Source organism: Bubalus bubalis, chromosome 20, assembly GCF_019923935.1.
Source record: "Bubalus bubalis isolate 160015118507 breed Murrah chromosome 20, NDDB_SH_1, whole genome shotgun sequence".
Classification (NCBI taxonomy): domain Eukaryota; kingdom Metazoa; phylum Chordata; class Mammalia; order Artiodactyla; family Bovidae; genus Bubalus; species Bubalus bubalis.
In genome coordinates this window covers 35,825,946-35,841,080 of record NC_059176.1, presented here as the reverse complement: position 1 = coordinate 35,841,080, position 15,135 = coordinate 35,825,946, and the positions used below count along the sequence as shown (strand labels likewise).

The 15,135-nt window shown below is 53.5% G+C and overlaps 1 protein-coding gene across 1 annotated transcript in view; it reads right to left on the bottom strand.

Moving 5' to 3' along the window:
* Positions 1 to 5,795: 5,795 nt before the first annotated feature.
* PML (PML nuclear body scaffold) overlaps positions 5,796 to 15,135 on the bottom strand; it is a gene marked incomplete at its 3' end in the record, with an annotated part of 43,013 nt that continues 33,673 nt past the window's right edge. The window contains 4 exon segments of the mRNA XM_045163782.1: positions 5,796 to 5,848; positions 7,456 to 7,714; positions 8,125 to 8,244; positions 14,179 to 14,249. Of these exon segments, the coding sequence (XP_045019717.1) occupies positions 5,796 to 5,848; positions 7,456 to 7,714; positions 8,125 to 8,244; positions 14,179 to 14,249 (503 nt within the window).

Sequence of the window (15,135 nt, the reverse complement as noted above, 5' to 3'; positions counted from 1 at the left end):
AACATTCAGAAACGAAGATCATGGCATCTGGTCCCATCACTTCATGGGAAATAGATGGGGGAAACAGTGGAAACAGTGTCAGACTTTATTTTTCTGGGCTCCAAAATCACTGCAGATGGTGACTGCAGCCATGAAATTAAAAGACAGTTGTTCCTTGGAAGGAAAGTTATGACCAACCTAGATAGCATATTCAAAAGCAGAGACATTACTTTGTCAACAAAGGTTCGTCTAGTCAAGGCTATGGTTTTTCCTGAGGTCATGTATGGATGTGAGAGTTGGACTGTGAAGAAGGCTGAGTGCCGAAGAATTGATGCTTTTGAACTGTGGTGTTGGAGAAGACTCTTGAGAGTCCCTTGGACTGCAAGGAGATGCAACCAGTCCATTCTGAAGGAGATCAGCCCTGGGATTTCTTTGGAGGGAATGATGCTGAAGCTGAAACTCCAGTACTTTGGCCACCTCATGAGAAGAGTTGACTCATTGGAAAAGACTCTGATGCTGGGAGGGATTGGGGGCAGGAGGAGAAGGGGACGACAGAGGATGAGATGGCTGGATGGCATCACTGACTCAATGGATGTGAGTCTGAGTGAACTCCGGGAGTTGGTGATGGACAGGGAGGCCTGGCATGCTGCGATTCATGGGGTCGCAGTCGGACACGACTGAGCAACCGAACTGAACTGAACTGAGAGGTCCTTGTCTCCTGAGGAACTTTCTCAGCACTTGAGCTTACAGTTGGGATCAGATTGGCCAGACACATGCATGCCTGTATTTTGCAGACAGAAGACCCTAGCTCTTGCAAAGCCTGAAGGCCCCAGAGATACCGCACATGTTATCTGTTAACCCAGATAATCCCATTAGCCAGCCTGTGGTCCCTACGGCCCTCTGGCCCCTCTGCAGGCTCCAGGGGCCACGGCTCCCATCTTCCCAGCCGAGCACCTGTGTCTTTTTCTGATGTGCACACTCACCAGCATCACGGTCCCTCCCCTGGGTCAGTTGCTCCCCTGGGCCTGCCTTCCACTGCCGGTCACCATGCACTTCTTCCGGGGGCTGCCCCCTCGGCAAGGCCACCTCCTGCTTCCGCTTGGTCCTGTTGCTACCAGGAACTGGGGCATCTTCTGTTGCAAGAGTGGGTGAAGACATCTACCTTTTTCTCCTTTGGCTCTGTTGATACAGTGCCCGCAGTAGAGGTGTGGCTGACCCACCTCATTTTTAAGCACAGTCCTCATCCCAGGTCTCCAGCATCAGACCTGGGACTCCCTCTCCACCCCAAGACTACAGCCCCACTGCCTCCCAGCAGGGGCGAGATCTCCAACAGAACACCCGTGCTGCTCGAGCAGCCTCTCCCCAGCCCTGCCCACCACACCAGATCAGTGCCAGAGCCCCGACATGTCTGGATTCCAGCCATTGACACAGCTGCAGCCCAAGCTGGGGGCTTGCATGCCCTGGTACACTTGGAAAACACAGAATCTTAGCAGGCCACTATTCCACAGCTCAGCAGGTGACGTAAGAGACGTGAGTTCAACCCCTGGGTGGGGAAGAGCCCCTGGAGAAAGAAACGGCAACCCACTCCAGTATTCTTGCCTGGAGAATCCCATGGACAGAGAAGCCTGGTGAACTACAGTCCATGGGGTCACAAAGAGGTGGATACAACTGAAGCGACTAAGCAGGCATTCCGAAGCTCTCACACAGGGGCAGGACGGATAAAGGCCATAGGGAGGGGAGGACGTGGGAGCCGGGAGCATCCTGCAGACATCGCCCTGCCCCCTCCTGCTAAGGAACTCTGGGAGCACCAGGGGTCTGGAAGGGGGCATGGCAGGTGGGTGAGAAATGCACCTACTTAGGAGGATCTAATTTGTTTGCTTTCTAAAAAAATTTTTTCCCCAATAAGTTTCAGACTCCCGTAATGGTTAATTTTAAAAACATGTCTGAAGAACGCCCACACAAAAGCAGTGACCCTCTGGTTCTCTTGCCTCCAGACCTGGTCTCCAAACACGAGCAGCTGCTTCTAATCATTTAATTCTTTGTAACCTGAAATGCACTTCTCCTTCCTGAGTTGATCAACCTCAGACAGCACCTAGTGGCTCCTTGCTACTGACAGCTAAGTGCTAGTCTGACCCCACCCCCGCCCCACGCCACCAAAATATTGCTGGTTTCAGGACTTCCACCTGACTCTCACGAAGTCTGGCCAGATTAACAGCATTCGAATCCTTCTCTTGCTCTTTCTTTCCCAGGCTTCTACTTCCATCCAGGGTTAGCCTTGTTTTAATGTTATCAAGATTATGGGATAGAAAGAAGTAACCAGCTTTCTGAGGAATTTAGAACATGGTAAGATTCACAACGTGACTGGCTCTGAGGAATAGTGAAAAGGGTGGGGGGAGTCCTGGGCAGCTCTGGGGTCCCAGCTTCTGCAACTAGGCAGATGTGTGCAATTTACAGAGAGGACAAGAGGCGAGGTGAGTTTGAGGTTTCTGTGGGGCATCTGAGTGGAGACACTGGGTGGCCACTATGCGGCTGTGCGCATGGTTGAGATCATGGGGAGAGTGTACAGATTCTAGGAGATGAGATCCCAGAACCTAAGCTTGAAGAACAACATTTAAAAAAACAAAGAGACCTGAAGGGGGAGTGAGGAGGACCAGCAGAGCTGCAGGAGGAAACCTCCTGAACCCAAGGGAAGCAGAGTGTTGGGGCGTTAGGACTGAAGGTGACCACTGGACTCAGAGGCACGGAGGTTACCCTGGAGATGGTGGCAGGGTTCCTGGGCATGGTGGGGAAAGGCAGGGGACTGGGGCAAGGAAGGAGCACCGAGTGGGTGAAGGTTGAAGGGTAAATGGTTTGTGTGTGGGGGGCGCATGCAAAGATGGGACTTCTCCAGGGTGCTTAGTTACAGCCCACAGGAAGTGTTTGAAGATGCAAATGAGGATGGGGAGATGGAGGGAGGTTCCCAAGGGGGCAGGAGGGCATGGCCAGGGAGAGGAGGAGTGAGTCCTAGAGGGGGGTCCTCTAGTCCTAACAGAAGGGATGGGGAGGGATGTGATGGGGTTGGGTCCATCGGTCATCAGAGAGCAAGATGTGGGCCGCTGCTACGCCACCTGTCCTGTGGTCCTCCTAGGGCAGAAGGTTCAGCCACCGGCCAAAAGCGAGGGTGGGGAAGAGGGACCAGGGCTAGGGAAGCAGGAGTGCAGCGAGGTGCCATGGAGGGCAGGGGGCGGGGCATGCCTAGGCAGGAGGCTAAGGAGCCCAGGAGACAAATCATTTATAGCTTTCCTCCCCTCGACTTTTCTCCAACAAAAGTTGGCCTCCAGGTGGCAGTGCAGAGCAGGGGAAACGAGTGCATCATTCCAGGGCTGTCTTTGGAGGGCAGGCTACCAGGAGGGGTGGTGGGGAGACAGGGCACCAAGATCCTGGTGGAAGACTGGCTGAAACGGTGGACCTTGCTGGCTGGTGGGCGGGAGGTAATGGCAGAAGGAACTGGGAGGCAAACAGCCCAAGTCCTGCAAGTAACTGATGGAGAGCTCAAGGAAAAGGAAGCTATGGTCAGTCTGGGCCAGTCTAGAGAGGGAAGGTTCTCAGTGATGGAGTGGTCTGGAGGGGAGGAGGCAAGGGGGGTGGGGGTGGCAGCTACAGGGGAACGGGGCAAAGATCCCTGAAAGGTCAAGGAGAGGAGAGGCCAGGGTGGTGCATATTGAAGTTATCCAGGAAGAAAGTGGGACCCGGGTTGGGAGAGGAGACCTAGGAGGCAGTCTTCCTATACAGTGGGGAGCAGAAGGATGTCTAAGATGATCTGGGGAAAGTGGGGTTCATCTGGAGAGCCCGAGCCTCCGGGGCATGGAGGACGCTGCCAGATAGCAGAACCAAAACAGTCCAGGAGGCACAGAGGGCCTGGACCCCACCTCCCACCTCTGATGCTTACACAGGGTATGGAGGAAAGAGGGTCACAGCAGCCCCACAGGTGAACCAAGTGTCCGTGCAGAGGAGACAAAGACCACCAGCCAGGAGGAGCTAGGCCCAGCAGGGAATCTGATGGTCATGGAAGAAGGGTTTGCGAGGGTAATCGTTCAATAAGTGTTTATTGAGCAGCCGCACCTGCCAGGGCCTGGGAGCCACACAGTCCCTGCCCTCATGGGCTTACATCCTGGCAGAGGCCCAGTGGGAAGGCTTGGGGTGGGAGAATGGGGCCGTGGGAGTTGCAAAGGGTGCGAGAAGCTTCCTTGTCTTGGGCAGAGACTTGAGGATGTGAGGAATGAGAATATCCTGACCGGGGAGGCCTTAAGCCTCTTTGTTCAGAGGTCCACGGAGCCATTCATTCCCTGCTTCATTCTGTGACAAGACTTTCGGGATGCCAACCTGCCAGTCTCCAGGGCTGCAGAGAAGGGAGGCACTTGGGACTCTCAGAGGCTTGTCTGCGGGGTGTCTGTGCCTGTGGGTGGCCTCTCCAGAGGGTGGGGTGGTAGGAAAGCACTTGGAGAGGCCTCCGGGGGGACCTGGACTGGGGGATTTTCCATGGGGGCCCTGCCAGAATCCCCAAGGGAGATCGCTGGTCCAGGCATTTGGGATGCTCTGCCTCCCCTCATTATTCTCCTGTAAAAGGTGTTACGCTGGGAGATCCCAGAGGAGTGAGGAAGGGGAAAGATGTTGAGCCACTGGGACACAGAAGGGAAGGGGTCAAGGGGTCGTGCAGCCAGTTGCACCAGGCGGGGTTGGCCGCCGGCTCTTTGGGGGCGGGTGGGATCCTCCTGGGGATTGGCAGGTTGGCTGGGAGGCCCAGTGGTGGCCAGGGTGGTGGCTTGACCCATGGAGGGAGGCCAAGTGCACGTGTGGGCACCATACATTTTGAGCGGCAGGTGAAAGGTGCTTCGAGGGCGCAAGGCTCTTTGCGCCCCGCGTGACAGGAAGCTGATCCCACGGTGGACGGCGGCTTGCTCCTGGTGACCGGAAGGCTGGCTGGGACTCTCAGCGTCGGGGATGGCAGCTTGCTCGGCAGGATGGTGGGGAGGCCAAGCCGGGGGGCGGCATGTGCCGTGGGACAGACGAGAGGCCTGGAGGGAGTGGGACGCTCGGCGAGCTCTCAGCGGGGGGTGGACGGACGAGGAAGGAGGCAGGACGGCGGTCTCAGTGGGCTCCGCACGCTTTCCAACACAGAACCTCAGACTGAGGGCTGGCAGGGGGCCTCAGGGGCCACCCAGTCCAGCCTTCCACTCTAATTCCGATCCTTTTCACCCCTGGGCAGGTGACAGCCCAGCCTCTATGAACCTCTATGAACAACCTCCGGGGACAGGAGGGTCACAACCCATGTGGCCACTTGTCCCACTGTGGGATGGCTTTAAAGAAAGTTCTTTTTACGTGGAGTCACAATGTGCTAGTCTGGGCCCTGCGTGGTGCTGCCCTGCGCCCTCACACTCCCACGTGGCCCTGCATCGCTGCCGTTAACCGGGGAGCTGGTGCGGGTCCGCCCTCCTCACTGAGACTTATGAGGGCAGAAAATGCATAAGGAAGCTGCAGACACAGGCATTGGCTAGTCCAGAAAAGACACAGGGCTCTGAAGGGAAGCCCTGTCCAGGTCTTCAGAAAGAGTACATGTGATTACTGACGGCTCCTACCCTGGTACGATGGGAGGGCCGGGTGATCCAGGCCACAGCTGGCAATTGGAGACTAACCTCCAGATAGCTCAGGACTCACTGCCTTGCTGATAAATCCCCTGGGTGCGAGGTGAGTCTGAGAGTCATCTGCTGGGGCTGTGCCCCCGGGGACCTGGAATGGGGGGGAGGCAGTGTCCTGGGCCGGACTTCTGAGCCACTCACCGGGTTCTCAGCATCTGAGTCTTCCGAGCTGCTGATCACCACGACGCGCTCCTCTGAAACGGAGCAGGGGAGACGGGGTTAGGCCCTACCAGGGCTGCTCATGGACGGAGCCCAGGGTGTGCTCCTGTGGGAATCCTTGCAGGCCAGTGGGCTGGGTGGGTGACATGTGCCCTACAAGGGGGCTGTCAACATTCAGCGTGTGAGCCAGCATGGATCTGCCTCTTTAGTCGCTCATTTATGTCCGACTCTTTGCAACCCTGTGGACTGTAGCCCGCCAGGCCTCTGCCAGTGGAATTCTCCAGGCAAGAATCCTGGAGTGGGTTGCTGTGCCTTCCTTCAGGGGACCCTCAATGCAGGGATCGAACCCGCCTCTCTGACGTCTACCTGTGTTGGCAGGCGGGTTCTTTACCACTGGGCCACCTGGGAAGCCAGGATCTGCCTGTATGGAGGGGTTACTCAAGGTGGCTTTCCATCACTGCCTGCTATGCCTTGTCTGTGAAGACTTAATTCAGCTGCTGGCCCTGGAATGATTCAGAACTGACTACCCGTGGAGGGGGTGTGACAAGCACCACCTGCTTTGGAACCTTTGGTCATCCTAAAGCAGCACACTGGTTGTTCCAATTCTCAGCTCTGTGAGCTGAGATGTTTCAGTTAAAAGATACTTTAGGTTTACAAAACCTTCTGATTACCAATAGCATTTGTGAGCAAGGATTCTCCATTGGGGCTGAGTGTATGGCCGGGGTCAGGGGTCAGTGTGGGACCTAGAATGAAAACAAAGCTGGACACTGGGTAAAACAGCTCCAGGAAGAACTGTCTTGAACATTCCAGGATTCTATGGGTTGACCTCCACTCACATGAAAGGACTCCCTGTCTGGCAGTGGCCATAAAAGATACCTTGAACAAGCGAGATACTTTAGGTGGATGGCCTTTGTAAAAAAATTTGGGAACCGATGGGTGTGGACTTTACCCAAGTCTTCTCTGAGCATGTGCTAGACACCCACCAACAAACATTGTTTGGGGAGACCCATCCTGTGCAGAGGCATGGTACTGGGTTCAAAAAGGGTGTGTCAGGGGAAGGAGCTAAGGAAATGTGTTCCCCAGGCCATCATGCTCCCTACATGGGCATCCCAGCAAAGCATGGGCTAAACCATCCACTCTCGTGCCACCCCTACCCCCCCCACCCCCACCGCCCAGACAAACCCTGGGCTTGCCCTTCCCCATTTGGTGGCAGCTGAGGGCAAGACGGAGAAGGCGATGGCACCCCACTCCAGTACTCTTGCCTGGAAAATCCCATGGGCGGAGGAGCCTGGTGGGCTGCAGTCCATGGGGTCCCAAAGAGTCAGACACGACTGAGCGACTTCACTTTCACTTTTCACTTTCATGCTTTGGAGAAGGAAATGGCAACCCACTCCAGTGTTCTTGCCTGGAGAATCCCAGGGACGGGGGAGCCTGGCGGGCTGCCGTCTATGGGGTCGCACAGAGTCGGACACGACTGAAGCGACTTAGCAGCAGCAGCAGCAGCAGAGGGCAAGACACACAGGGAATGCTGCTTGCCTTGGGCTTCCTGGGAAGGGCGTCAGGATGCAGAGGAGGGGTCCCACCCAGCCCCTGGAAGACAGCATGCAGGCCTCAGCCCATCCCGCCCATCCCCACTCCCTACCTGTCTCTGCAGGGTCGCCGGTTTGATGGTTGCTCTCAGGCAGGGAGAGCTCATCTCTTATGATGGGGCTCTTGGGGCTGGGGGGCCCATCCAGGTGGGGTGGCGAGACTGCCCTGGAGGTGCTGGGCCTGGGCTGCTCAGGGGAGCTCCGAGCCAACCTAGACTCTTCCCCCTCCTCAGACTCCATCTTGATGGCCTTCCGGGGGCACTCGGTCTGGCAGGCCTTCCTCTTCTGCGGTGTGGCCGTGTTGGTGCCCTCCTGTGCAGTGGGGTGTCACAGGGCAGGGTCAGGAGCCTCCAGGGGACTGGGGCAGTGGGCAGAGACCCAGACCTGAGTGGTAGGAATCTGTTCCCCGCCCCATGCCCTTTGCTCCTGCTGTCCACTTTGCTATCTGCCATGCAGATCACACCTCTCTACACAGAGGCCCTCCCAGGTCAGCAGGCACACTGGCCCTGCTGGTGACCACTGACCACCGATCTCTGCTGGCTTCTGACTGCCCTGGGAGGGGCTCCTGCTTGGAGGGAGGCTTCCTAACACGGCAACCAAGAGCTGGGAGAGCACAGAGTAGGTGCCTATTGAGGTCTGGGTTCTCACTTCCATTCCACCTCTTACCACCTAGTGGGATCTGGGCCCTGGGAAGGGGAGGCGAGGGCTGGGGAATATCTTACTTCTCTGAGGGAGGGGTCTTGGATGGAGAAGGCGTACACTGGCACAGGGTGTGCCCCTGGCACCGGCTGTACCACGGCCAATCCCGCGGCTTGCACCTGGTCCCTCGGCACCTCCTCTGGCTGCAAAGTTGGGAAACAAAAGTAGTCAGAAATGACCAGGCAGGGGACTTCCCTGGTGGTCCAGTGGGTAAGTCCCTGCACTCCCAATGCAGGGGGCTCAGGTTTGATCCCTGGTTGGGGAACTAGATCTCACATGCCAAAACTAAAGAGCACATGTGCCTCAACTAAGGCCCAGTGCAGCCAAATAAATAAATATAAAAAACAGAAATGACCAGGCAGTAGGACCAGCCAGGTCCCCTGGTGTGGGGTCAGCTCAGTTTCCAAGGCCTCACCCAGACATAAGAGCTGGCTCCTGGTCCAATACCCAGAGCCTACTGGGGACCAGAAGTCTTCCTTGCAGCCTCCAGAACTTCACCTTCTGGCAACCCTGAGGTGCTGGCATCCCAGGGACCACGTCGATGCCTGTGCATCCTAATGGTGCCAGAAGATGACCTCAGGGATCACACTGCCCAACACCTCAAGGCTCGCTTGACAAGTAGACCCAGCCTAGACAACTCCAGGGCTTCCCTGGTGGCTCAGACAGTAAAGAATCCACCTGTAATGTGGGAGACCTGGGTTCAATCTCTGGGTTGGAATGATCCCCTGGAAGAGGGCATAGCAACCCACTCCAGTATTCTTGCCTGGAGAATCCTCATGGACAGAGGAGCCTGGCAGGCTACGGTCCATGGCACTGCAGAGTCAGACATGACTGAGTGACTAAACAGAGACCAGCATAGACAACCCTAGGGACAAAGTGGTGGTGGTGGTTCCTACTAATGGTAGGTAGTAGCTCCTCTCTAGCTGCAAATTCATCATAGGGAGGGGACCCTTCTACTGAGCTGACATTGCCCCCTGCCCCATCACCTGTTCACAATAGCCCAAGGGTGGAAGCAGCCCAAATGTCAGCTGATGAAGAGATAAAATGTAGGGTAGCCATTCAGGAGAATGCTATTTAGCCATAGAAAGGAATGAAGTTCTGACCACACAAGGTGGATGAACCTTAAACACATCATGCTAAGTGGATAGCTAGCCACAGAAGAATGCATATTGTACGATTCCATTTATACGAAATATCCAGAAGTGCCAAGTGCAGAGACAGCAGACTGCAGGTTGCCGAGGGTTGGGGGAGGGAAAGTGAGGAGTGACTGCTCCGTGGATACAGGCTTTCCTTTTGGGGAAACGAAAGTACAGGAACTAGAGTCTGGGACAGTTACATGAGACTATGAGCGCACTGAATGTCACTGCATGGTACACTTTAAAACAGAGAATTTTACAATGAAATTAGTTTAAAAAAAAGGAGGTGGTACTATATTATGATTATTGCCCATCTACAGAGAAGGAAATCAAGGCACAGAGAGGTGAAGTGATTTCCTAAGGTCATATACCTAATAAGGGCCTGGACCAGGGGCTCAAAACTAGTGTTATTTTTAATTTTTAAAAAATGTGTTTATTTTTGGCTGCATTGGATCTTCGTTGCTTTGTGCGGGCTTTCTCTAGTTGTGGCAAGAGGGGGTTACTCTCCAGTTGCGGTGTGAGGGCTTTTTTTTCTTAGAGCACAGGCTCTAGGCGCATGGGTGCAGTAGTCGCGGGGCGTGGGCTTAGCTGCTCTGCGGCATGTGGAATCTTCCTGGACCAGGGATTGAACCCACATCCCCTGCACCGGTAGGCAGATTCTTATCCTCTGCGCCAGCAGGGAAGTCCAAATCCAGTGCTTTTGAAATGCAGGTTCCCTTTCTGCGCCTGAGTATGCTCCCTTTTCTTCACTCACTGTCTCCTTTATGTCCCTCTGCATCATCTTTCCCTATTGTGGGAAACTCAAGAGTAAGCTGGAGCTTTTGCTGAAATGGTGTTTGTGATGTGGCGAGCATCCCTCTACAATGAGAGGCCCAGATTCCGGGGCTCAGTCCAGGGGCCCTGGCCTGCCCCTCCTGCCTCCAATCCTGACTCCTTGGCATCTCACACTCCCTGTGCACTCGGCGGATGAGGGTCCATACGGAGCCCGAGGTCCATCCACACAGCTGGAGGGGGCTCTTGGCTAAGCTGAGCTGTGTCAGAAAACCCAGGCACTGGGCTGTAAGAGGGTGAGGTCAGGAATGTGCTTTCCTCACGGGGACAGGCTCTGTCCGCTCCCAAGCGGTGGGGCACATGGTCCGGCGTGCCCTCACGGGGTGAACGGCAGGGCTTACCTGGCCAAGCCCGGGCAGGGGAAGGCGGGGAAGCCCGGCACGACAGGCCGTGTGCTGGGGACCAAGACCCTGAGGTGGATGTCAAGTGCATTCATGTCAAATGTGGGTTCCCAAATCATGGACTATCATGGACTGATTTCCTTCCCTCCTTTTCGGGTTTCTTTTTCTCAACATCTTCACAAGAAGAGAGGAGAGCTGTCTCTCTGAATCAGAGTGGACCTGTCTGGGGTGGAGGTTGTGGGGAGGGGGGTTGTGGTGGTGGGGGGGGTTGTGTGGGAGGAGGGGAAAATCTGGCAGGTCATTTTCTCCCAGGCCTCTTGGAAAAATATACAATCTCCAGGGTACTCTCTGTGCCAGTGTTTTACAAATTACAGTTGTGACTCATGACTGGATCACGGCAGCAAAGTCATGACTAGCTTTTTTTATATTACATAGAATACAACGGAACAGAAAAATCTTAGCGTACATTCCACATTTATAAGTGTAATTTATTGCATAAAACTTCTGTTTTAGCTATAGGTATGTGCATGTGTATACACCAGTAGATTAGAGGTAAAATATATTTTTTACAGTGGGTGCTGGTCAAAAGGTTTAAACCACTCCACAGTCATTAAGATGGCCACTACTTAAAAAAAAAGTGTGAATGAGAATGTGGAGAAACTGGAACCGCTGTGGGCTGTGCAACCACTATGGAAAATTTTATGGTGATTCCTCAAAAATTAAAAACAGAATTACTATATGATTCAGCAATTCCACTTCCAGGCAAATATATGTTATATGTATTTGATCACCATTAAAAATAAAAGAATGGGGACTTTACTGGTGGTCCGGGGGTTAAGACTCTGCCTTCTAATGCAGGGGACCTGGGTTCAATCTCTGGTCCAGAAAGATTCCATAGGCTGAGGGGCAGCTAAGTTTGCATGCCACAACCACTAAGCTTGCGTTCTAGGAGCCTGTGCTCTGCAACGAGAAGCCCCCACATTGAGAAGCGTGTACACCACAACCAGAGAGGAGCCCCTACTTGCTCCAACTAGAAAAAGCTCGAGTGAGTAATGAAGACCCAGTGCAGCCAGAAAATAAATAAATTTTTTTTAAAAAATGAAAAGAGTTCAAAAGGTCTTCGTCTGCCTGTCTGTGTGTGTCTCTGAAGACTGCTGACATGTAAGAGAACCTCTTTCCACGTGGGCTGTGAACTCCCCAAAGGCAGGGCTGGGGTCCTCTCAGCCTCTGCCCCATCTTCCTGACACCACCTACCCATGTTAATGAAGCAGGGACACACATGAGAGCTCAGTAAAGAAAAAAAAATCATCATGACTGATTCATAGTTATTTTACAGTTTTAAAACAATTTATTTTTTCCATTAAAGTATTGTGACATCATTACAAAAAGAACCAAGGGAGAGAGAGGAAGGACAATGTCCGAGGTGCCGTCCTACCCAAGCGCTCCTAGTTAATTACACCAGTTGGTATTTATCATCCTCTCCACCTAGGCATGGGGTGGGGACTAAAATAAACCAGCGGTTTCAAGAGGGATGCGTGTTGGCGCTGGAAGCCCAGTTCCTGCCTCCTAAGGCAGGAATGTGGGTCAAAGCGGTGCTTCTCTCCTGGCACAGCCAGACCACGCCTGCCCCTCAAGCAGCGGCACCTGTCCTTTGCACTTAGGCTGTATGACCCACTTCCATTCCCCAGCTCCATCCATCCCCACCCCCAAGCCTATTACCAAAGTGAAAGCAAGAGAGTCTGCACAGAGCAGTCTTCTGATGCTCCAAGTTCAACCTGCTTAGTAACTGGCAGTGAGCGGGCACAAGACGAGACCCAGAAAAATGCCTAGACCTTCTTCACACAAGACAACATAGCCTCTCTTGCTGTTCATTAACTAACGACTGGCACCTGGAAGCCAGAGCAGTCTGTGGCCCTGGGGCACTTTTCACCACCATTCATAACTTCTTTGAAGACATTTTTTCATTCTAGCATTGTCTATCATATCAAAATAACCTAAAAGCCAAGGAACTGGCTAAATAAATCACGCTACACCTAATTTAGCATGGACCACTATGCAGATGTAAAAAGGCATCAGGAAGCTCCCTGCCTACTGATGAGATAAGAATTCCCAATAGTATTGTGCCCTAGACACAGTATATATGCGGCACTGTGCTACCTTTGTCCAAAAATAAAAAAAAAGCAAATATATAGTCATATTTGCTTGTAACTACATAAAGAAATTCTGGAAGGATATATAAGAAATAAATAAAGATATATAGGTAGGCCTTCGCTGGTGGCTCAGTGGTAAAGAATCAGCTTCTCAATGCAGGAGATGCAAGCTTGATCCCTGGGTTGGGAAGATTCCCTGGAGAAGGAAATGACAATCCACTCTAGTATCCTTGCCTGGGAAATCTCATGGACAGAGGAGCCTGGCAGGCTACAGTTTATGGGGTTGCAAGAGTCGGACACAATTCAGTGACTAAACAACAATATGGGTGTAAACACTGGTCAGATGGGGGACAAGGTGGGAGGAAGACATTATCACTTTTCTATGTTTTTATTACAATTTCTGACCATGTGATTGTATTGCTTGTCCTAAATATCCAGAATTAAATGTCCTTTTAAAATTTTATATGTGTGTATATGGGAATGCAGTACCCAAGACAGTTGGGAACTGGCTTGAAGTCCTGCCCTTAGCATTAGCATGCTGTGTGGCCTTGGGTTAAGTCACACCCTCTCTTGGGGTCTTAGCTTCATCCTCTATACAAGAGCAGGTCAGACTCCAAGATTTCTCCTAACTCTAAAGCTCTCAGATCCTAAGTTCTGCCTCCTACAGGAAGCCTCTTCTGATTGCCTCAACCTACAGCAATCTCTGTCTCCTACAGGCCACGCCATGGCAAAGCTACAAAGGCTGGCTGCCCTCACCAGAAGACCTGCTTTCCATGGAAGACCAGTCAATCCTGGGCCCAGCTCCTTGACAGGCACACACACCTGGATGATCAGGATGGGGAGCAGACCAGGTGCCCGATCCAGGGAGGAACTGAAAAAGCTTATCTTGGGAGAGAGGAGAAATGCATGCAAGTAGCCAAGAGGATAGGTTAACAGGATGCCACTGCATCTGCACCCAGGGATGCGCTCTAAGAGCACTGCAGAGATGGGAGTGGCTCAAGCCTCAAGAATGAGCAAGCTTCCTGTCCCTGGAGGTATGTGCATGGTGGCTGGACAGTCACAGGTCAGCGGTGCTGCAGAGGGAATGACCACATGAGAGGGAGTGCAGGCGCTTTCCAACCCTGAATACTATGGCTCTCAGGACTGTGATGGCCCTGAAATCACATTGATGGAGCCCAGGCTGCTGTGATCACTGCCTGACTCCTGGCCTCATTCTCCACTCCTCTCCAGAACCCTATGTGGGGGAAGGGCCACATATCTGGAGTGGGGCACACAGAGGGGAGGGTCATCTGCCATGTCTATCAGGGGCCTGCCTGCCAGGGACCACTGCTTTAGCTTCTGTCCATCCCTGGGCCTAACACCTCCTGGAGACCTTACTATGACATCAAGACCTACGATGGCACTTAGGAGCCCAGAGCCAGCCAGCCCTTCCTCTGCCCCCTCCCACTGAAGGCTCCAGTCCAGGCCCCTGCTGTCATACTCTCAGGTGCTCTCTCTTCTCTGTTGTCTGCAGACACGGGGACAGCAAGACTCAGTTTCCTTTCCAACAGAGGGGAACTCCCAACCCACCCGGCCCGCAGGATGGACCACCTCCCCTTCAAACCTCAAGTCCATCTCACCGGGTCAGTGCCACAGGTGTCTCTGGGAGTGCTGGCAGCTTCTGGGCTGGCTCTCCTGGATAGAGCTGCATCTGGAGAACACAGAGAAGGTCATGGGCAGGTCACGGACATCCCTGGTGAGACGCATCCTGTCTTAGGACAGTGACAAAGGAAACATTCCTGTTGCTTTTCCTGGAGACCCCTTTTCCAAGGCCTCTGGCAGCTCCATGGAGTGGCTGTAGTTGGAAAGAAAGCTCCCTGATTGCAGTGGGCATGAACTCACCTAGAAGGAAGAGAGGGGTGGCATGGGAGAGTGCTTGCCTTTGGCTCCAGACCCCAAGCACAGCTCTCTCCAACTGGGGGCCGCCACGAAGGCAAAGCATGGACAATTCTACAGCGTTACTGCTCACTGATTTCTCTGCACAGTGAGAGCTCCATGGCACTCTTCTGACCTGTGGCCTATTTTCATTAAATCTAAATCTCTAATGCTGGAAGATAAAATAACTCCTTTCTCTGCCACCACCGAGGCAAGCTGTTTAAACTCTATGGAGGTCATTTCCTGCACATGCGGTAGTAGTTACCACCTAGGTGAAGGCGCATGTCCACGCTAGGACTGCATTTTGATGAATCCACATCCACTAGCTGCGAGGGCAGGAGTGGGCAGGTCTCCATCACTGCCATCTGCCCAAGAACCTTCAGATTCCGAGGCTTCCCTCCCCTTTCTCACTGAAAGGGCATCCTCACACCAGAACCGGAGATTTTGTCCAAGAGTCATTTCAGCCTCCCCACCCCGGAGGCCCTCCTGTGCAGCCCCTGTGTCTCTTGGAAGCCTCCATGCTGCCTCCAGCGCCTAGAAAGCTGCTGTAACTCCTGGATTTGGGCTACAGAGCCAAGCACTCTCATTCTCCAGCCACATGATGTGCCCCAACCTTGTCTCCCAGTTGGACTGGACAACTCCAGGTTAGAAACTGGTCCTCT